At 38.8% G+C, this 24,037-nt stretch overlaps 1 protein-coding gene and 1 long non-coding RNA gene across 8 annotated transcripts in view; one reads left to right on the top strand and one right to left on the bottom strand.

Moving 5' to 3' along the window:
- The window catches only part of pcbp4 (poly(rC) binding protein 4), a 66,379-nt gene extending 42,976 nt beyond the window's left edge, over nucleotides 1–23,403 (top strand). Inside the window, exons 8-13 of one of the 2 annotated variants that reach the window (XM_057822194.1) lie at nucleotides 1,223–1,294; nucleotides 5,506–5,547; nucleotides 5,620–5,695; nucleotides 6,006–6,055; nucleotides 12,584–12,753; nucleotides 22,303–23,403. In XM_057822194.1, the coding sequence (XP_057678177.1) occupies nucleotides 1,223–1,294; nucleotides 5,506–5,547; nucleotides 5,620–5,695; nucleotides 6,006–6,055; nucleotides 12,584–12,753; nucleotides 22,303–22,648 (756 nt within the window). In that variant the 3' untranslated portion in view covers nucleotides 22,649–23,403. The remainder of the gene's footprint in view (nucleotides 1–1,222; nucleotides 1,295–5,505; nucleotides 5,548–5,619; nucleotides 5,696–6,005; nucleotides 6,056–12,583; nucleotides 12,754–22,302) is intronic. The other variant, XM_057822185.1, reaches the window with a different exon arrangement.
- Nucleotides 16,426–19,808, bottom strand: LOC130907302 (uncharacterized). 6 transcript variants are annotated; one of them, XR_009061444.1, is made up of 10 exons: nucleotides 19,682–19,757; nucleotides 19,234–19,267; nucleotides 19,056–19,154; nucleotides 18,885–18,991; nucleotides 17,601–17,661; nucleotides 17,478–17,528; nucleotides 17,209–17,277; nucleotides 16,986–17,094; nucleotides 16,833–16,902; nucleotides 16,426–16,698 (listed from the first exon to the last, which is right to left on the bottom strand). It is a non-coding gene; the product is annotated as an uncharacterized LOC130907302 (long non-coding RNA). The 6 variants fall into 6 exon arrangements; XR_009061445.1 differs by lacking the exon at nucleotides 19,234–19,267 and having other exon boundaries at nucleotides 19,682–19,808; XR_009061446.1 differs by lacking the exon at nucleotides 19,682–19,757 and having other exon boundaries at nucleotides 17,474–17,528; nucleotides 19,234–19,672.
- Nucleotides 23,404–24,037: the final 634 nt, after the last annotated feature.

Here is a 24,037-nt window from a genome sequence, read left to right as displayed (position 1 = left end):
TCACAATCTTCATCCCATATTCTATCTTTAAAAGGCTGCAGCATGTTATGTACATATTTTCTATTATTATTACTATTATTATTATTATTATTATATTGTGTTGTCTATTTTGGTTGTCTGTTAATTAAACTACTTGAGGTAGTATTTAACCAGTCGTCTTGAAGCCTGAAGTTTTGAAAATTGAAAAGTTTCTAAATTTGAAAGTAATTTAATTAGTTAGCAACTCTACCAAATTTTCACTAAAGATTAAAAAACAATCTGAGGATTCTGAATCCTTAAAAATCTAGCCATTGTTTCACTCACTGTATGCGTCTACTGAAAATGGAAGCTACAAATACCAGCAACATGTTTATGCCTATGTACAGCCCTATTGTGTGAGTTCCACGTATTTTCTTGCTGCATCAGTAGCTAGCATAACCTCATGCTGTATTTGTAGAACGGGGTCGAGTAATAAAACATAGGAAGTTGCAATTGCGCCAGATATCCACCGATGCAATTAAGTGGGCTCAGTTTCAACTCAGAAACAGAAATTCATTATTACATTGTTTTCAGTCTTTGCAAGTTTTCAGCACTTAGCTCGTTTAATGCATTTAAGAAGACATCTATAAATTCACTCGAGAAAGCCTCCAAATGAATTATCTATCAAAGAACACTATTGAATTGGCACGACGCATCCTTGCAAGCTTCCTGGATTTGTGTACATTTGTGGATGTTGCTTTTACAGAAGGCACACACATCCACCCTCCCATGGAGTCAGTCACAAGATTAGCAAGTGAGACCGGAGACCTGCCATCTCCTCGGGCTACAGCGGTGTGCAAATACTCAGAATAGCTGTCAGCGGTTCTGACACAGTTCTTGGCTTTACGGAATGGTGTTATGTTTGCGATATGCCTCATAATAGGCTTTCAAATTAAGCCCAAGAGGTCAGTGAGAGATGGCTTTAATAACGGTCGTGCAGTGATAATTGATGTTTGTATTACTTGTCGGGGGGAATGGTGAGGAGAAGGGAAGGCTCTGTGGATGAGTCTTTGCTTATAAGCCTGTTAGGTGTGGTAAAATGTCAGAACTGCAGCTCCCAGAACCCAGCAAAATTAATACTCACGAGAAAAAAATTGCAGCAACCAAACACATATATTAACATTTTTGGCAATGGACAATAATGATAACAAGAGCCTCATCACAATTGTTAATGAATTTTCTTGGTTTCTTCATGTATTTCAAGGTTTTTGAAGCATCCGATTTCTCACCTCACCCTCTCTACTCTGTCACCCAGGGTGGCCTTGACCTGCAGCAGGTACGTATTGTCCTTCCTGTGAACTGTGTGAAGTCTAAGAATAAATCTTGTTGCTTTGATATTAAGCAAACTCTTGAAAAATAAGACCACATCTCCAAAAGTTGGGGGGCTGTGGGGCAGCTCGGGTGGCAAGTCCAAATTTAAACAGTCCGTCCTCTGGCATGTGGCATTACAAACAACAGCTGAGTGGAAGCTGCAGCTATTGTTCCAGTCTGTCATAAGAGCTATAACCCCTCCTGAAACGTGAAGCCGACGCTTTCTTTATGTCCTGTACTGCTTTTCGTGCATCCCGCAGACGAATACTCATATTCTATGACAGCAGCAAATATAGATCACATATGGATGCTGGTAAATGTGTATTGAACTAAAAAGGAAACAAAAATGTGGAATTTAACATTTGAGGTTAGTGGAGAACAGAAAAAAGTGTACTCCTATTTTAAGAATATTTTGACTCGAGTAAGAAAGTCAACCGAATGACTACTGGAGTATGAGTAAGTATTCATTGAAATAAAACTCAGAAACTGACTTACTGGTGACCTGTGATTTGTTTTTATCAATCAATGCATGAGATCAAAAAGATATTGTCCAACATGAAAACTTTACCTACAACAATAGTAATTCGAATTTAATAATAAATGAAGGCAAATTCAAACACAAGTTATAGTCTATGCTAATTAATATCATTTTGTTTAGATTTGTGAAAGAGCACAGTATGCTAACCAGTCAGTTGACACGAACACAGAAGAAACTGTCATGTGCTCAACAATTTTGAAGCAGAGTTCTTGTAGGCTGAAATTTAAATAGCATTCCGGTACACACTGCATGACACTGCATAATTTTATATTCTCCAAGGTAACATGGATTAGATTTTGATTTGATTGTGAGTCGCACATTGAAGGCCTTTTCATACTAGCGTCAGCCCAGTGTGAAGAGTTGAAGAGTGGTCCACGGCAAGCGCGAAACAGGAGGAGCTATGTAGACTGACGTAGACGCTGTCAGGAAGTGAAAAAAGGCAAGCTTATTTACGAAGGCCTTTACACACTAGCGTCAGCCGAGTGTGAAGAACGGTCCACGACAAGAGCAAAACGGTAGGTGCCACGTAGCCTGACGTAGAAAAGCGGCAAGCATATTTACTATAGTCCCAAGAACCAATGTGTTTATTTTTCATTGCTACACAAGAAAGCTTTTCACGTTTCAAGGAGTAGGGGGCATTATGATAGCCGTGTAAAGAGTTTTTCTAGTTGCTGTGAGAAGGTGGATAGTTTTTTTGTTGTCCGTGAACTTTGTTGTCCGTGAACGTTTCCACACAAACGCACATCGAGGTGCCATTTAGCTTAGCAAGGAGAGGCAGGAGCCATTTTTCGAGTTTTGCAGAGCTTGCGAAACTTTAAAAAAGCTAATTTATCAAGGTTTCGTCGGCCGTGATTTGCTTATATCCTTCTGTCTGCCGAAACAGCCTGATAGCACAGATATCAGTACGACTGCCCCTTTGCTATTGGATGCGTTGTTGATGTAAGCACAGCGGCGCTCTGGGCCCCGCCTCTTGCCGCAAATTCATTCAAACTTGACGTTCCACCCAAAACGGCCGTCCACCGCTCACTTTCACCGAGAAGTCGTCTCCCACATAAACAAAATAAATGAGTTGCCGCTGAACCCTTCACATTAGGCTGCCGCTAGTTTGAAACGGCCTGTGCAGTCATGTGTCTACCTGACTCTGTTCAATTGGTTAAATGGAATCAACATTACTAGTGGTTATGTTAGTGACTTTGTTCAATTGGTGAAATGGAATCAACATTGCCAGTGGTTATGTTAGTGGTTAGATTGTCACGTGACAACTTTCTGTGAAAAATTCGATAAAAAAATAGCACAAGCAATATTAGATGAATGTATACTAGTAGAGTGCAAAATGTACTTTAACTCAAAGTCACGGAATAAAAGTAGTGTTTCTTTCTAACCAAAATACTCACTGAAAAGCGAAAAGCATGTTGCATTAAAAGAGCTCTGACATACAAATATATTGTATCCAAAGAGCGACTTGAAACAGAGCTGCAAATGTAGCAGCTTACTACTCGCCTCAGGCAATGAAGAGCAAGTTTATTGCCTATAATGATTGTTGTTGTTTTGTACTTTTGGGTATGAAGGCAGCATGAATGATGCATTTGAAGGGCGAGCTCTTATCTCCACTTTATGAGCATGGATGGACTCTTGATAGTGGGCAGACTGCTGGCGTCAGGCAGAATTGAGTTAAGCTGAGTGCTGTCTGCTCTGACCAGAAATATATTGATGCGGGCCTGCATAGACACCAGCCTCACTAATTACACGGCAGATTGGGGAGGTGCCGGGCGGGGGCTGATGGATGGAATCAAACAACACGAACTTCAATAATGTGAGTTTATATCACGTCATTAAATTAGGATTACATGGATGTAAGTGTACCAAACACATTTTAAGAAAAAAAGTTGAATTATACTATTATACAGATATACTATACTGTGATGACAAATTTGTCATCACAATAGGCCTAGTAGTTGGAAATCTAACTCATGCAAGAGTCCTTGTAATTAGGAACAGCCGTCATTAGTACAGTTATACACCACTGTAAACTATTTTCTTAAACCTGTGCAGTAAAAAAAACTAATGTAAGGGAAACATACTGTGTAGTTGTGACTGTCTCTTTCATGTATATGCATACATATGCACGTGCATATAATAATGCATGTATTATGCTGCCTCAGGTGAATGAGGCGTGTGCAGGAGGAGAAAGTGGCCATTTAATATAAAAATGAAACAGCATAAATTAAACAATATTTTACATTCTTTTCTTTTTTTTTAAAGTGCCATTTTCTTTTTTTATAATTTGTTGTCGCTGATGGTATAGTGGTACATTCCCCGACTTTGACAACGTGCTATCGATTCACACTCAGTGGCGTTGTGATTGTGAGTGTGGATGGTTTTCTGTCTCTGTGTGTACCCTACGACTGACTGACGACCAGGTGAGAGTGTCGTCAGCCTTTCATCCAAAGTCAGCAGGGATAGGCTCCAGCACCCGATACCTTAGCAAGGAAAAGTGGTATAGCAAATGGATGGATGGATTTTTATAATCTCACCATTTTCTAATTACGCTAAGCAATGTCAAATATAACTTAGTCCCCCCCAAGGAATCATTGATTCCGATTGTGGGTTTTCCTCTAATTTCAACGCCTTCCGTGGAAATCAAAACAGTCCACAGAATAAAGGGTGAGGTGCAGAATATTATGTAATATACAGTATATTTTATTATATATATTATATATAGACTATTTTACCTGGCGTTTTTATCCCGGCTGCTAGATGTCGCAGTATTTTAATGCCCGCCACTGGCCCTGCTCGTCATGCTCGTCATGGATTCCGAAATGCATTGCTTTTACAAGAAGACTTCTTTTTTTGAATGCTGTAATTTTTTTGTTTATATAACGTTCTGCACTTTATGAGCATTTTTTTCTGATAAATGCAGATGGTCTGTTTACAACAGACATATGAAGTGGATAGGTTGTACTTTATTTAACTATTTCCTTCAAAATCTCCAAAACCATTAATTGAGCAATTGTTTTGCATTTTGTAAGTGATGATAATATGTCCGCCCAAGAGTGACAAATGATGACGTTTTTTCATTTATAACAACGATTCCACTGAAATAACACTAATTCCAGGTGAGGACTTGTAAATGGAAGGATATTAAAACCAGGATGCTGGATTTTCATTCATATTAATTGAGAAAGAAGATTTGAGCATGACTTTCTGAGTGTTGCAAGCATGACCATCACTTCCATTGCAACGAAAACAACAGTAAAATAATCATCCAAGTGATTTCCCAACATGTTTACCACATCACACCTTTCTCTATTTACAGCTGCACTAACAGACAAGAGACGTTAAACGTCACAAGTGACATCTTTTAAAGAGGCCTTTTAGAGAAAGGGTGTTAAATGAAGCTAGACTTAAATGTCCAAAGTAGAGCGTCCTGGCAGATGAGAAGATTATAAATACGTTTTTTGTGGTTTGATGTGTCTCAGAAACATAATCATAAGTTTGCAATTCTTAGGTACGAAAATGCATTTGTTGTGATTGGTGTGTTGAGCAGTGAAGCTCTTCCAGTAAGAGAGTGCACAGTCATTGCTAGCCTGCTGTCTTTTATTGCCGCAATCTATTTAATGCAGGATGCTCTCTTACAGGCCTACACTTTGCAAAACCAATATGGCATTCCACACTCAGAGGTGAGTGCATACAATACTCTGAGTAGAAACTAAAGTGTGCGCATTATAATGCCCTTTGTACTTGATTTACAGTTGGCCAAACTCCATCAACTGTCAATGCAGCAAAGCCTCAACCCGGTAGCCCAGCCAGCTTCGACTATCATCCCCGGTATGGACCAAAGATTTGCCTAGCAACTGTCTTTATTTTTCAAAACTGCCCTTAGATGTGTTGGGTAAACATTCACAAAGGAATCTACACATTAGAAACATTTAGATTAAATATTACAATTAAACAGCCGGTAACAAAAAGAACTTTGGTGGTAAAACTACCAAATCTACTTCATCTTCTATAGGCATTGTCCATAATTCATCTTTTTTATTTATTCCCTTCTTCGCGAATTAAGAATGTATAAAAAAAAAAAAAAAAATGTGTGACGTGCCAGTATTGTTGAACTGATCCTGGTGCGGTCTCTTGTCAGGGATGGAAGCAAACGCGCAGACATCTCAGGAGCTGCTTATTCCCAATGATGTAAGGAAACTATATTTTTTTTCATACTTGATGATTAAACACTCTCTAATGCTCCCTGCTGACTGGTGTGACTTCAAAAGGGACGAGAGCTTCCTTGCTAATTATTCTCATTATTCTAACCTCAGCCTAACCCAAGGTTAAAGGGATTTCAACTGCTATGGATCCTTTTGCGTGAATTGTGTGGGCTGCATTGCAGTGTCTTCCAGTGGCTCCCGCGAGTGCTGTGTAAATCCTCTCATGTTCCCTGACCTACTTAGAAGCTGTCTGCTGTCAAAACAGCCAATAAGAACGCAGATAAATATCGTCTCCCTCTTTGGTTAGCCAATCTAAATGCACAAATCATAACCCTTTGATACAATTCGTCATAATTTATTCAGGATAATAGTAATGATTAAAAAATATAATAAATGATATTTGGGAAAAACTAAAATAAAAAACTGAAAAAACAGTTCCTGAAGATAATCCTGACCTACTGCAATATCCAATGTGAGTAGCAAACTGTCTTTGAAACGAAATAATGCAAAAAGATTAAAGGTGGAGTCTGCTTGGTTTCTTTACATTTCTCTTAATCCCATGAAAGGATCAATCCCAACATTGTGTTGCCGCATCTTTCGCTGACTTTCCTCTGCCGCAAGCTCGCTCCATCTCACTGAGGAAATAAGTCTTTGAAAATTGGGTCACAAATAAGTAGCTTCAAAGGGTAAGAGTTTACTTTTTAGAAGATGCATACTGGGAGGTCAGTGGGGAGGTTTTTAAATGAAAAATTAGGGATGGTTTGCGTTTGCTTCTAAATGAGAGCTCATTACACCTCCACCAAGGTGTCTGTGTCGAGTTTTATTGTTGTTTTTATGGATTAAAAATAAGAAGCTGGAAAAATGTCTTAACATTTATATTAAATCATCACATTTTCAATTATTTAGTCTTGTGGTGTGGTTTTTGAGATAATATAACAGCAATATTGTTAATACCGTACATGTAATCTATGTTTTCTCGTTCAACACTGTTTATCATTTTATGTAATCAGAATAGTATATAATTCATGCTTCATTGCATTTAATGTTTTTACTGAAAGAAATTACAGTGTATCACAAAAGTGAGTTCACCCATCATATTTCTGCAGATATTTAAGTATCTTTCAATGGGCCAAACATGTCAAAATGACACTTTGACACAATGAAAAGTAGTCTGTGTGCAGCTTATATAATAGAGTTAATTTATTTTCCCCTCAAAATAACTCAAAATATAGCTATTAATATCTAAACCCCTGGCAACAAAAGTGCGTACACCCCTATTAAAAAAATGTACATCCCTAAATGTCCAAATTGAGTACTGCTTGTCATATTCCCTCCAAAATGTCATGTGACTTGTTACAGGAGTGCTGTCAGCATTGCTGCAGAGATCGAAGAGGTGGGGGGGTCAGCCTGTTGGTGCTCTGACCATACGCCGCACTCTACATCAAATTGGTGTGCATGGCTGTCACCCCAGAAGGAAGCCTCTTCTGAAGACGGTACACAAGAAAGCCCGCATACAGTTTGCTGAAGACAGGTCAACAAAGCACATGGATTACTGAAACCATATCCTATGGTCTGATGAGACTGGTGGGCTTTCTTGTGTAACATCTTCAGAAGAGGCTTCCTCCTGGGGTGACAGCCATGCACACCAATTTGATGTTGAGTGCGGGGAATGGTCTGAGCACTAACAGGCTGACCCCGCACCTCTTTGATCTCTGCAGCAATGCTGACAGCACTCCTGTAACAAGTCACATGACAGTTTGAAGGGAAAATGACAAGCAGTACTCAATTTGGACAGTTTTTTCATATGAGTGTACTAACTTTTGTTGCCAGGGGTTTAGATATTAATGGCTATATTTTAAGTTATTTTGAGGGGGAAATCAATTAACTCTATTATATAAGCTGCACACAGACTACTTTTCATTGTGTCAAAATGTCATTTTGTCAGTGCTGTCCCATGAAAAGATATACTTAAATATCTACAGAAAGGCGAGGAGTGTACTCACTTTTGTGATACACTGTATGTTGTTCTGCATCATAGAGAAGCATGCTGGGTATGTTTTGCACGCACACTCAAAGACCTTGCAAAATCAATTCTGAGGTTTATTCCAAATAATGTATACAGTATATGTTATGATAGCTAATGAAAGTGAAAAACTGGCAAAGAGGAATACTGAATTGTGGAGCAAGCGCACAGGGTAAAACATTTTTTTTCACCTACATTTCAGATTTCCAGGATTTTTTGGGGTTGACACTTGGGAGTCCAGCATGTGTCTCGCATTTGTCACTATAAAATAATTATCTGCCTTTGCTGGCATCAGTGTTTATTCGGCGCAATGGCGTATTACCAAAGTCTATTAGCTCACAATTTAATTATGTAGGCCTATCTGAGGGATTCATCCCAACATTACGAGTACTATCAAAAAGAGACAAATGCCGCAATAGTTAGATCAGTGGTTCTTAACCTTGCTAATGATACTGAACCCCACAAGTTTCACATGTGCATACCCCGAACCCGTCAGAATTTTAAAAATTTTCTTAATTCAAAACCAATATAACTTATTTTTGGCAAGCTAATATCTGAGTGAAATGCCATTCAAATTACTTAAAATTTCAAATATACTACAAATAATTGTGCCATTTGCTGTTGATTTTCATGTTGGAAAATGAATTTTTTTGTTTTCATGTCTACATTCTCATTTTAGTATTGCATCCTTGCATCACATACTATTTCATAGTGTAAAATAATGATGCTTTTTTTTTTGTTTTTTGTTTTTGTTCCTCATACCAAGTACGGGTCAACCTTCCACTGAGCAAACCTGTTACTCCTCCCATTAGACTGAGGGCTAGCAGGTGAAAGAAATGGAATGAAGCCTGTAACTTGGGGGAACACCAATCCAAAACTTAGTCTAAAACGACACTTTGCCTTAAATTAGTGTACAAAAATAGCGCCCTGTGTGTTTTAACCTTCGCCGAACCCCTTAGATTTACTCAACGAATCCCTTGGGTTTGATCGACCCGGGTTAAGAACAACTGAGTTATATCAAACAGACATGAGTGAAATCTAATGCTAGATGAAGGAGCAGAAATCACAGTAGTAAAAAGTTTCTTTGTGGAAAAAAAACCTAACCCTATCATAAAAAGATTGGAAGGGATGGGGTCATAAAAGGGCAATATAATCACTGTGTGAATGTCTACTTTCGTTTCATTCATTCATCGGACACACCCACAGTATTTGAGACCCCACGTGCTTCATTTTTTTATGTTTTTAAAGCTTGTTTTATCTTACAGTGTTATCAACTTTTATATTTCATTCAAATTTGTCAGAGTTATTAACACACATCTGTATTTAAAGACATTTATTTTCTTTATACTCAAGCAGGGGCGAAGCATCAAAATCGTACCCCCAATCCTCCCTTAGGGCCAACATCACAGTGAAAAAAATAAACATATAACCCTTTCAGGACAGTGATCACAGCAGTAGACATCTATTCAAAAGTTATCATTATTTTAGTTCATTTACTACTAGTCCAGGTCACAGAGTATGTGTTGTAGTAGTAAGTAAAAGAAGGGAAATGATATTGAAAAACTATTGATGGCAATACACGTCCTACCCATTTCAACCGGGAGGGGCTGGAAGTGAACATTCAATTTGTTCCAGCTCCTCTCAGTTAAACTGAATTGAACATCCATTTCTTTCAATGGAAGCCAAAGCATGAAGCTATGTGAGGTCACAAGAGATTTATAAAACAAAACCAAAAATTAAATAAAGAACATTCTCAGAGCAAAATACACATAGGCCACACTTATTTAGCTAATTTGATTTTATTTAGAATTATTTTTATTTTTATTACTCATGGCTTTTTAAATTTCATTTCTAATTTATGTTTTGCCACTTTAAAAAAATCTCTACATGACCCTTCAATTAATTCATTAATTTTATTTAAAATTATATATATACTGTAAATATTATTAATTGCTCATAGCAAAATCCGTGAGGGCAACACTAATTGTAAAATTTGATGGAAAATGGGGGCTGTGAAATATTGTCCAGTGTGCCGCAATTGTCCCCTGGGCCTCCAGTTTGACCATGTCCTATATAAATGTACTGAAAACATCTAAATAAAAAAAATTTTTAAAAACATAATTGGTGCATGGAGGCGTTATTTCTCTTTCTGTGTTAGATTAATTGCCACTTAAATTTTTCCTTTTGAAGGCCTGTAAAGTCAACCTTTGCGCGAGTCTGCAAAGAAAAACTGCAGCATTTTGCTCACTGTCTAAAGTGTCTACAGAAGACGAGGAAAAGCAAGCGTTAGATTGATGATTCCTAGTTACACTGTTGCGCAGAGTACAGTTGCAAGCCTTCAGACCTTCAGCCACATTTCTAAAATGCTCGAAAGGCTTTTTTTTCCTCGAGCAAACCCCACAGTAAGTGGTACAATGCATCAGTGGAATGAAGGATACCAGTTCTATATGTGACGGGGACAGCTGTAAGCTCCAGCCATTGTTCCATAAAAGAGGACTTATAGGCACGATTGAGCCCCTGTAGCCCCCCGCCCCCATCAGCGCAATGAACACAGAGGCGCCCGCGCACTCCAATGCACTGCAAAAGTGCTTACACATGGTGAACAGGATAGTGTACTTAAGCACTCCAAAGAGTTTGCTACAAGAGAAATGGCTGTGCGCTGCCCCATTGCATCCCTTTTCCTGCATCCCCTCCGATGTGTAGCTCAGCAGGATGTGGATGGCACACCGTAAGTAGCAGCAAGCATATTGTGCACTCCGGAGCTTTTTCCTTCAGGCTTTTCGAAGGAAAGCTGCTGTCATTTGCAGCAAACTTGGTGACAGCTGGCATCTATTGACAGCTGCAGTGAAAGGCCAGAGGAGATTGGGAGTCTCAGTTGGATAGAGGTGTTATCTGTGATTGGGGCTCCATGCTGGCCATTGTCTCCAGAGTTACTGTTTTTAGGCAGGCTGTTCTGTGTGCCGCCGCCACCCGAGCCAAGAATAGCCAGACAGAGCGAGCGGGCCGCTGTGTGACAAATCAGACTTTGCCCAACAGGCTGCTTACCTCTCTGGAAAGGAATGCCAAACGCAGGAACAAGAGCGGCATGGGCGGTGCGTGCGTTTGTGTATTTCGACCTATGCGTCAGCCACCACTAAGCTGCCGACACGCACACACATACTACAAGTACTTCATCACTGTCTACCCCTCACCCTCTCCCCAACCCCCCATCACACTATATATCTACCAGTGAGGCTGACACCCTGCAATTGAGCTGATACACGCCCTCTGTTGAATATCTATTGTTGGTAGTAAGCCTGGCTCCACTTTGCGTGAATCACAGCACATGCGCGTGTATTTTGGAAGCCTCCACAATTCCAGTCTCCAGTTGTCTCCTCCAGCTGAGAGCAACATCTGATAGATATTGGAGTTGTTTTTCCATCATGTTTTCCATTAGTGAGAAGATGCGTCTCACTGGCGTGCGTTTTGGAAGTGATTTGTTTGGGAAGTCGCGGCCACTCGGAGAAATCAATAACCTTTTAGCCACTCAGATAAATGAGAGGCAAATGTGCCTTCTGTCTTCTCTTTTGCCTGTGCACACTCAAAGGCAATTAAAGCAGGCCCCGGAAGAGCAGAAAAATGCTTTTGACATGCATGATGGATGGATGGATGAGCAACTCACTTCAAACAATGTTATTGCAATACTCAAAGTTGTTTTCCTTATGTCTGCGATTTTCTAATGAGATATGTTGGATTTATTGTTGTCGGGCCAGTTTTTGTACAAAAGACAAAAGTCACATATTTATTCGGGACATGTACCTAGTTTGTGTTAGTTTATAAAAGTACTTGAGAGATCATCACAGACCTAAAAACTAGTCAGTGCTGCCTGGAGACGCGCGTGACCCAATTAAAAATTTATACAACATAGGAGCTATCGATTTCTTTGACTAGCAAGCAAAAAATTAAAATATGAGTACTAATGTGAGTGCTAATTTACAACAATCAGCATTTGGGCAGATGGTGAATACGTCAAAGAATTTTGAATTGGAAAAAAAGGGAAACGTCGTTGACAGGCAATAGCTTGTTATAATGCTGTAATCATTGAATAAATAAACACAAGTGGTGCCAAAACACATGGAGACAACAATGATTACAGGCATACTGTATATTCTTTGCGCATTTTGAAAAAAAATATTACCGAGTTAACTTCTGCTCTTTCCAATTGCAAAAGATGATTTGAAATATAAGTTACGAATGTTGTCATGGAACAGGTTAAACATGTATGTCGAGGCTCCACTGTATCCGCTACGTTTGTTTGGAAGGATTTTTTTGTAATACAGTTTGCAGCATGAACCATGCTTTTCCAATGATTTATTCTTTTATTATATTTAATCTTTTGCAATCATTCCACTGACCAAACAATGATTTTTAATTTTACTAATTTATTTATACTTGCTAGTCTTATCCATCTTAGTGAGCATCCTGTCTTACCGCCCCTCTCTTCACTCTCAGCTGATCGGCTCCATCATCGGCCGTCAGGGCACTAAGATCAATGAGATCAGGCAGGTGTCGGGGGCCCAGATCAAGATTGGCAGCCAACTGGACGGGACAAGTGACCGACATGTCACCATCACAGGAACCCCAGTCAGCATTAACCTGGCCCAGTACCTCATTACCTCCTGGTAAGGGCCAATGCGTAATTTATTTAATGAATCACAGGGTGTGCCTTGAGGTGGGGAAGAGCATGCCTTTAAAAGGGTCAAAAGTCATGCTGTAGTCTTAAGTGATAATGAGCTATGTCCTAGCCTGACACGTAATTGACCCCCAGGGAGAAAGGGAAAGCATTGCAGCTTGTAGTAGGTAGGCGTGTTTTGATGGAATGAAATATTTACAATGTGTCTCACACAGATATACACACACGCATATGACTCAGTCAGTCAACTAATGAGCATGACTGCAGTCCTATGGCTTTTGTCTAATGGACTAAGAAAATCTACAAAAAAGTAAAAACACACTAATAATGAATCGTTAATAAAACGTGAGATTCTAGGTTTCTATCGTCTTGTTGAAACAGAAAATAAACATGATGAAAGAAATCTTTAGTACTAAAATAAAAGCCTTTAATAACACCAGGCGGGGTGTGTGTGTGTGTGTGCGCACAAGGATAATTAATGCAATTTCCCGACCAACTAATGAACACTGATGGGGTGATGCTGGCACTCGCACACGCTTCTCTTTCACTTTGATAGAGCGGGGGGGGGGGGGGGGGGGGGATCTAGAGAATTCCCTCAGCTTGAAATGCACGCAAAGAGCAAAATCTGCCAAGACCAACAGCCCGCCCACCCATATGTCTGCTTAGGATTCAAAATATCAGAAATATTTTCATAAATCATCTCAGAATTTATGGGGGGGTATACTTTGGTTGTCGGAACTCACTCATATATTCCCCTTTATGCAGAATATACATAATCTATGCACAATTTAGGAGTTGATTTCTGAGCATAGCGGTTGCCAATTTTGTAGTGTAAAGTGAAATCCTATTTTTCAACACTATTCCAAATGCTGGCCAGGTAAAATATGTTTTAAAGCAGTGTTTTTCAACCTTTTCTGAGTCACAGCACGTTTTTACATTGGAAAAAATCTCGCGGCACACCACAAACCAAAAATGTTCCAAAATTACTTTCTGTACAGTATATTTACCGTATTTTTCGGACTATAAGTCACAGTTTTTTTCATAGTTTGGCTGGGTGTTCGACTTATACTCAGGAGCGACTTATGTGTGAAATTATTAACACATTATGATATCATTTCTCATGTTATTTTGGTGTTTTGGAGTGACACTGATGGTTTGGTCAACTTGTTAGCATGTTCTTATGCTATAGTTATCTGAATAACTCTTAATAGCTATGGCCACGTTCGCGTTCTACCTTTGGCAGTGTGTGTTCAATTGTATTATTGACATTTTTATATTGAAATGCATGTTTTTAGTTTGTGGCGCTTTCACGCCCACGTGGGGGCGCACTCGCACCTGTTTACGTGAAAAAGAGCGCTCACACGTGAGAGAGAGAGAGAGAGAGAGAGAGAGAGAGAGAGAGAGAGAGAGAGAGAGAGAGAGAGAGAGAGACAGAGAGAGAGAGAGAGAGAGAGAGAGAGAGAGAGAGAGAGAGAGAGAGAGAGAGAGAGAGAGAGGGACGGCTGCGAACCTACGTTCATTGTTTATGCTTTTAAAATATCTACAGAGGCAACACTTGTGTGTATCATCTTTTCTGTTGTTGTTGTGTGTTTTCCACCCGCGATCGGACACTTAGAGCCAGTTTTGTGGTTGTTTGAACGATGTGCTAATGCTAGCAAACACATTCTAACCGTTTGTGTCATTGCTGTAATAGCACCTAATTATCATTTATTTACGCTGATGCGAACCTATTTGGTATCGAGGACGAAATTGATTCAGCAAATTATACGGACATCCAGCATCGTCATTTGGGAGTTTAGCTCGCTGTATAGCCAGGACTGAGCCGTAGCGTCCCGGTGAGAATAATATATTTGCATATCGTTGTTCATGCACTGTACACTGTACACTTATTCAGCATGTTGTTCTCTATTGTATTTTTATTAGGGCTGTCAAACGATTAAAATTTTTAATCGAGTTAATTACAGCTTAAAAATTAATTAATCGTAATTAATCGCAATTAATTGCAATTCAAACCATCTATAAAATATGCCATATTTTTCTGTAAATTATTGTTGGAATGGAAAGATAAGACAAGATGGATATATACATTCAACATACAGTACATAAGGACTGTATTTGTTTATTATAACAATAAATCAACAAGATGGCATTAACATTATTAACATTCTGTTAAAGTGATCCATGGATAAAATGTTATATTAAAACGCCTCTTAATGTTTTCGTTTTAATGAAATTTGTAAAATTTTCAATCAAAAAATAAACTAGTAGCCCTATTCTGTCCTCAATGTGTGTGAGTACACAAATTGACAGATAGCGAACATAAGTTCCAAAAAGAAATCAGACGGTGTGGCAAAGTTGCATGGGCTTTACTGAAGTCATCTCTTTTTGACAGGAGCACGTTTCTTGTATTTTTGTAAAACTGAAAATAACAAGGCAATGTGTCAATAACTTGCATAAATCACAAAATAACATAAAATGTACACACACGTGTCCATTTGAGCAGTAGCACTAGCCAATTAGCTCACAAGCATCTAACAATGTAACTGCATTTCACCATATATGTGAACAAATTCAAATACACATCATCAATAACTATCTAATGCTCATGAATATAAAAAAAGGAGGAATATAACTCACAAGCGATGCATGTATTAGACACAAACAGTGTGATGGGGCTATGAGAACTGCCACTGAATACTGGATGCGGACGTTAGCTGGTCTGAATAGCACTGTCTATTACAAGAGAGTCTGGCTGCAGCCCGCCTCTCTCAGTACCCTGCGCCGCTCGTCTCAGTACCCATCCCGCAGACAGGAAGTGACGCAATATCGCAGCTCTCAGACCGGAAATGACAACATGAAGCTGCGCTCGAGCTCCGAGCTTCCGGTTTTATCGTAATAGTTAGCGTCCATTCGAACGTAAATACTAGTTTATTTTCTTTTCGCACGTCTTTTATTTTCGGTTTCAGCATCACTCATTATTATTTAAATAATAATTTATTTATATGCTCCTTAAATTGATTTGGTGAAATCGGGAGATTAACTCTTTAAGCGCGGTCAGTTTGTTAAAGCCTGCTGATTTTACCAAAATGAAAAACACGGTTACAGTACATCAAAATTAAAATACACACTACTGCAATAAAGGTTTAATTAGTGACTGAAAGATCGCCTGTGACCTATCACAGTGTGTACTTTAGTTTGTCAATTGTAAAATATACTCCAATTGAGAATTATTACAAAATTGCTGTCATCCTTACATTTTTATGAACGGACACATTAATATAGCTTCATTACAATTTAATGTATCAAAAACGTAATATTCTCTCAATGTTGCAACCAAACCAATTTTGTCTTTCATTTTGCTACTTAAATTCATTCATGTGGGTGAAGATCCTAATTAACTAATTCAGAAACTATAATAAACTTTCTGCTCCAGGAAAGGCACCTTTATTTCAAACAGAAATGACAAAAGTTGTCATGTGTTAGTTGTTTTTTTCTTTTATCCCAGACAATAGTTGTAGGTTGTTTTAATTACCTGACATTTTTCGGCAAGCACTCCCGCCTTCATCACAGGTAATTAAAACTACCTACAACTAACATCTGGGATAAAAGAAAAAAAACCAACTAATTCATAAGTGTAGAAAAATGAACTCAATACAACCAGTTCTGATGTGGTAAACTTTATTTTTTTAGTTTTATTATTTTTTATTATTATTGAGAAAATAGATATTTTCTTTAGTCAACAATCTCCTCAAAAAAGGTAAATCCATCTTCCAGATGGTTGAAACAGAACTTGAATGGCTCCAAGACATTGTAGTTCGTGATCATCCTCCTCCATCTGCAGGATGCTTGGGAACTCCTACTGCATTGATTTTTTTTTTTTCCCCTAGCCCTGTCCGAGGCTTTTGTGCTGTCTTGCACAATCCTTTTACCAAAACTGTTCATTGGAAAAGAGAAAGAAAAGAGCTATTTGAATATTACATAAGTAAAATAAAAATGATGCTTTGTTAATTTTATACTTGATTTTTCTTTTCAGGCATTGCATTAAACTAGGTATATAAACAATCTTACCATTTTTTCCCGCCATATCTTTTTGGAGTGGGCCACCACGAACTTGAAGGAGCTGTGGTTGCACCTCTTCCTAAAAATAAATCAGTGAATAAAGGGGGGCATGTTCAAAAGTGCGTCAGAGTAATGGACACTAAAAAGTCTTTAAAAGCTGACCTCAGCAATTATATTCAAATTTCACTTCTGTAACTGATAGACTGGTGGCACTTCACCCTGCAGTAATGCTTTTGCCTCATCTGTCCAATGGGCTAACTCTTTCCTGTGGCTCACATAAGTTGAAAAAATACAAAAATAAGTATTCCACATTTTCCAACAAAGAATTAAGGTGCTGTGCACCTACTTTCCTATGAATGCCATATCAACAGTTTCAAAGACTTACCATGCACCCAAGTTTGAAATTGTCCGCTAGCAATATACACCACCACTTCCTCAGAGTTGGCATATCAGTCTAACAAAAATTAAAAACAAGTGTAAATAAAGAATAACGACAAGGATATTTTGTAGCCCAATTTGAATGATTCGGTGAACTTCATTTTACAATGGTTAAACTCAAAGAGAGCATCCAGAACAGTGCAAAGAGCATACTACAAATGGATAAATGAATACAAATATCACAGAGGACAAAATTGGACAGTTAAACTCACCTACCATCAACATGAAGATGCCACAGTCCTTCCCCTATGGCTGTCCCGGAAAACCCTAACGTAAGAATTTAACCGAGTCACTTCCTTCAAGTTTTGAATCAATGAATATACACACTTTTACAAATACCTCTATTTCACTTCCAATCCTCTCTTTCCATGTCCCCCTGTTGATTGACTGTCAACGTTTTCTGCAATTGAAAATATAGGTTCATATTAAATACAGTAGTTAAACAATTACAAACGTGTTTCCATGCATAAGAACACCAACCAGTCAGGTTTAAATGATTCATGCAAACAAAACAAGGGCGTAGGTTTGCATAGGGACGGTAGGGACATAACACGACCAACTTTTCAGGATGCTAAAGTTGTCCCCACCAACTTTTGAGCAACCTTACTTGTATTATATTCGTCCCTACCAATGTTGAGACCGGGCCAACGCCCTTGAAACAAAACATTCGCAATTTTAGAGTGGCATTTTAGAAATTTGCTTCAAATGATTGGATGAATCATCTGGAGTGCAATTCTGCTTTAATTGAAGGGGCAACATAAAAGGATCGACTGGAACATACCTTCAAAACCAAACAAGGCTATTCTGGATCATCATGGAAATGCCATGCCAATATGAATGGATACTGAATTTCATTAGAGATAACAATAGTTCCCTGATCTCACGATTGGATCTGTTTTTCTTCCCACAAATAATTGGAATTTGGATCATTTAATTTGTTATGATTTGACTGTTCTTTGAAAATGAACCAATGCTCCAAGTTGTAGTTGTTACTAATCAGCCTTACAGGCAAATGCATGTGTGGGTCACATCCTGTAGGCTTTCACCATGTTGCAACAACATAGGGTTCAGCCACAAATATGGTCCTTCCCTGAAAAATACATAATCTATACACACGGACATATGTTATATAAATACAAACGTACGCAGACACCTACACGAGCCCATACAAGCATTCTGTAGGCTACATAGTTAAAATACCCTACACACGCCAAAAAATACTTTTTTATACCTTTGAATGAGCTACTTGTTAGACAAGTTATAAATATGCATTCATATCTGCAAAAAACAAACACAAAAAGTTACATTTTACTTAATTGTACAAGTGACATTATGTTCTTTAGAGAAACTAAATCCTCAAAATTCACAGTTGATTCCATTTCATTGTTCAGGCCAACGTTCCAAAAGTCAGCACGTGTCAATCAAACTTTCTTTTTTTAGACAATCAACACCATTTCTGGCCTCTTTATATTCAAGATTTGCATAAGCTAATGAGAATGTTGATTGGTTAAATAAACAAAGAGTAAATAATCAATTATGTCCAATTGTTAACTAATATAAGGAATAATAAGCCTATCCAGATTTCCACTGAGCACAACATTTGTCTCAGACATAAAAACATACCAGCCGTTCCTGGGCAGGATGAGTTTGAACCGTCCACGAAGCTCAGCATGGTCTTATATTGTCACCATTGGTCCTGTCTGCACAGTGGGTTTTACAGTGTTCGATGTCTATCAAAAAAAAGTGTTCAGCACAGTCCAAAATCTAAAGTACATTACTACTTATGCTACTTACTTCCATTTGGATCTGTGTGACATCCCTGTATCTGCATGGGAAGACTACCATTTGGGGGTCGTGATTTAGTTTCTTCCCAATGGGGTGGTGATCAAGGAGCTAGTAAAAAAAATAATAATAATAATGATGAAAAAATATATAGCTAAGCAGAGTAACAATATCAAGAAAAAATTACAACCTTGTCCTATTTGGATCATGTGACAACATTCAAACTACAAAGGACCAGACAAAACAAATGAAGGCAAAACAACAATACCATACAACAACAAAAACAGCGAGCTGCGAATTGCAGGCATGTACATAATGAAAAATAAGAGTGCAATATAATGAAAACTACACAAAGAAGACTGTTCATTGAGGGGTGAAAAATGTAAAAAGCATTAGCAGCATTAGCCAATTCGCTGCTGAATTCATCAGTACGTATTAAACAATATAAGTAGAGCAAAGTCACATGCAGTTAGTAAAGGAAGACATTATTTAAATTACATTAAGAATACTAGATATAAGTACGGTCTTTTCAACTCAAAATAAACACTTCATATTTTCACCGCAAGTGTTGTTTAACTATTTAACATTTTTAAACATGCATACGCTTTTAAAAACTTTTATTCAGTGCGGCCACTTACCGTGTTTTCTTCGCGAGAGGTGAAATAACGTAACTTGTTTTCGTCGCAAGGGTTGACGACATTTCCGGTCTGAGGGGATTGAGAGCTGCGGTATTGCGTCATTTCCTGTCTGCGGGATGGGTACTGAGAAGAGCGGCGCAGGGTACTGAGAGAGGCGGGCTGCAGTAATGACACTCCTCTCGTCTATTAGTGTGAGTTCGCGTCGACATATAATCACGTCAGAAAAGCGCGCCAAAACCCAAATAATCCGCTGCACTGAATCGCCAGCAGAGGGCAACATTACGCCACATAACATATGCAAGTCACACCCAAGCGCCAGCAGAGGGCGGAAAAACTCCATAAAACACAATTAACAAGTTGGCCTTTCACTGTACTGACATTTAAATCTGTCTGAGCGGGCATAGTGCGTTAATTGCGTCAAATATTTTAACGGGATTAATTTAAAAAATTAATTAACGCCCGTTAACGCGATAATTTTGACAGCCCTAATTTTTATATTAAATTGCCTTTCAAGATGACATATCTGTTATATGTGTTGGATTTTATCAAGTAAATTTCCCCCAGAAATGCGGCTTATACTCCGGTGCGACTTATATGGTTTTTTTCCTCCTCGTTGGGCATTTTATGGCTGGTGCGACTTATATTCAGGTGCGACTTGAAGTCCGAAAAATACAGTAATGATAAAATAATTTCTCAATATTTATACTTACTCAGTGTGAAACTTGAGCCAATTTAGATGAACACAAAGCCGATATCCTGGGAGGAATTGAAGAAAGACACACATGAAGCTCTTCTTCTCTATGTTTTTATTTTCTTATAGCAGTTTGGCTTGAAAAGCTCAGAAATATCAAACAGTGGGACTTTAGCAATGTCTTTAACGGCATCATGGCTGAGCATCTCACTGACAATGGCTTTGCAGGCAGGTAGTAGTAATGTCTCTGCCACAGTGTGAAACTTTTTGAATTTAGTTCTGCAACGAGGTAACTAGATTTGAGGGCTTTCCCATTTACCTTTTTAGTTTTTCTCAAAAGGTTGCCTGTTTCTCTATGTTTTCACAAAGGCGTACAAAATAGTCACTCAACTGCTTTTGAAGTGACGGGTGTTTCATTTGGAGATGACGTTTAAGCTTGCTTGGCGCCATGGCGCTGTTGGATAGCTACTCGTGTCACATTCAAGAACTGCTTGGATTTCTAACCATCAGCCACCTTGCTGTCCTCGAGAATGAGTTGGAATAAAACACGGGAAAGATAGACGGTCGTCACTTATGGATAAAATGGAAAGGACACTTTCTTGACAAGTCTAATCAAATCATGTACAGTAGACGTGCTGAGTCCACATTGTCGCGGACAGCAAGGTGGCTGATGGCTAGAAATCGGAGCAGTTCTTGAACGCGACACAAGCTCATCTGCGCATGAACAAAACTGAAACCTTCTACCCACTCCCTCCTTCCTATAGGCTACGGCAACTCTGCCCGACAATGTAAAAAAAAAAAAAAAAAAATGCGATATTGGATAATTTCTCGCTGCACACCTGACGATCTCTCACGACACACTAGTGTGCTACGGCACACCGGTTGAAAAACACTGTTTTAAAGAAACGGTGCAGTCATTTTGATTCGATTTCTAAATAGTGTACATGGAATATGTTTCAAGATACAGTAAGTGCTGAAAACACATGCACAGACTGAGAACAAAGTACTGGTAGTGCTGAATCTTTTAAGTGACAGCAAGAAACATTTTTTTCTGCTCCTTAAACACCAGGATTTTTTTAGGCGGGCCTAAACTGAGTACCTCGGTTTCTGGCCATCCCCTCCTTCTATATAAAAACTAAGCTCTGTCAATGGCTATATGGCACAATTGCAACTTCCTCATTTACTTCGCCATCAAGTTGTGCAGCCAAGTTACAGACCCCGATATCTTGCATGTTTATGTGTCTTATGTTATTATGGGCTTTGCCTAGGAGATAAAAACAGCTGGCGGCGAGTAATGACGCAGAGTGGCTGACGACCACTGCTGCACAAAGCACGGCTCTCCTGCGGGTTTTTTTAGGACGCTGCTCGCCGCCATCCAGCTGTTTTCTAGCTTTTATTCAGTTCATAGTAGTAGGTGAGCCTATCCTAGCCGATTTTTTTTTTTTTTTTTTTAGGAGAATGGTTACTAGTCAATTACAAGACACATAGACAAGCAAACATTCACACTCATATTCACGCTACACTCTTTAATTAACCGCGCATTTACACAAAGTTTGAGGTCAGGTCACCAAAACATTTTGGGCCACATTTTGTCATTTATGCTAATAACATATTTACACTAAGCAACAACAACAAAGAACTAATGTTGATAACAAGAATGTGCTCAACAGCATACTGAACCACAAAGAAGACCATTGTCAGCATGGAAAATACATATCAACATGACACAGGTGTGATCTTAAACTTGAACTCAGATTCAAATTCCCCAACTCCATTTTGTCTTATTCTGCAACAAATAAACAAATTTTGACCTTTGCAACAGTTTGACTTTTACAACCCTTGATTGTTTGTTTCCGCATGCATGGACCGTTGCAGCAACAAAATATAATCCACTAATCTTCATTCCCTGCGCTTTCTCCACGTCTGGCAGTTTAGAAACGGCCAAATCCACAGCGCAGGCTTCCACCATGGCGACTCCCGTCGACCTCAACATGGCCTTTACCCAACCTGCGTCACCGGCCGCTTCACCCGCTCCTGCCCTGGCTACGGTGGGAGCCTTGACCCCAGCTCATGTGCTGGGCACCCCGTACGGCGCCGTGCCCCTTTCGGGCCTGCTGGGGATGAAGTCCGTCCCTTTTCTGACTCTGTCTAGCCCAGCTCCCGCCGTGGCCGTCACGGCAGCGCCCTCCCACACCACTCTGGCGGCATACACAGCCAAAATCTCCTCAGCCAACTGCATTAAAAAGCCAGAGAGACAGAAGTTTGCTCCTTACTGAAGATGGCATGCCGAAGGACAGATGCTCAGTGTTCTTCCCGCAAACGCCTGATGTAGCCATATCCCTCGGCAGACGTGCCCTTGACTTTGATTCTGCGATGCACCAACAGAGACGAGACCAACGGAGGAAAGCTTTTCAAAATAATTTACAATATAAATCAAGCGTGAGTTTCATGTCAATTGGTGGCCTGCCGTTATTGTCACTTCACTCTTACTGATCTTTGAGAACATGTACAAGGGCTTGAAGCTCATCTGAGACACACATGTTAAAATCAGTTTCACACGTGTGTGTCTCAGGTTGGAGGTCAGCCATAAGTATTTATCCTTCCATAATTTGTAAATTATACTCAAATGACAAAATGCGCTACTGTATGATGCTTTTATACAATGTCTATGTTTGCCTCTGGAAGTTTTTAAGAAAATTTGTAAATGTCTGGGGCGATTTTGTTTTTAATTGTACTGTACTTGACTGTTCAGTGTTATGTTCATTTTGTTGGATTTTATTTTGATTGTGCACTTGTTTAATCTTTATTTATTAGCATTGTTTCATGTATTAAAAGTCTTTTTTTCCTGACATGTTTTGGTCCTTTGTCTTCATACACAGTATGACATCAGAGTGCGTTTGAAGAAAAAAAAAAATCACGATTCATGCACAAAAAAAAGAACCCTGAGGCTTTTGAGTAAATTATCATTACTTAGTTGTGTTAAAAGTGATTCCTGACTATTATTTAAAATCCCCCAACTTTTTTTTGTCTTACCCCTTCCTCGGACAACAGCCATATAAACCAATAAAACGAGTTGTAAAACTTTTTTTTTTAATGATGCAGCTGTGTTCTCTTTTTAATTTTTAAAACATTTTTCACCCGATATATTTTCAATTGTAGTAAGTAGTAGCAAGTAGTAATTATGACTTCAAAGTTTCCCTTGCCACAACCCTTGTGAGGACAAGCGACGCAGAAAATAAATAATTGAATTAATGAAAGGTTTCCCTCACCCAAGGGCGTAGGTTTGGTCTCAATATTGGTAGGGACAAGGGACAATACAACAGCATAACCTTTATGGGGACGGGACATTAATAAGTCCAAACATATTGGGTGAATGAGGGTCAGGGCTACATTTCTCAGCAATAGGAACCTAATTTATTGATAGGCTAAATGATAAATGCAAAATAAATATGTATTGATCTATACTAACTTTTACACTGCAAATTTATATTGTCTTAATCTTCTATTTTATTAAATCTAGTCAAATAATTTTCTCCATCTTGTTTTGAGTGTTAAAGGTTAGTTAACAGATTAATGCGTCAGATTCTTCCACTTTAAGTGAATATTACTATTTGTCCGTACTGAGCACATACATCTAAAAGTTGGTCATTTTTCACCGAGAAAAA

Source organism: Corythoichthys intestinalis, chromosome 2, assembly GCF_030265065.1.
Source record: "Corythoichthys intestinalis isolate RoL2023-P3 chromosome 2, ASM3026506v1, whole genome shotgun sequence".
In the NCBI taxonomy this organism is placed as follows: Eukaryota; Metazoa; Chordata; class Actinopteri; order Syngnathiformes; family Syngnathidae; genus Corythoichthys; species Corythoichthys intestinalis.
The sequence above is the reverse complement of the archived record's forward strand: the minus strand, read 5'-3'. Positions and strand labels throughout refer to the sequence as shown.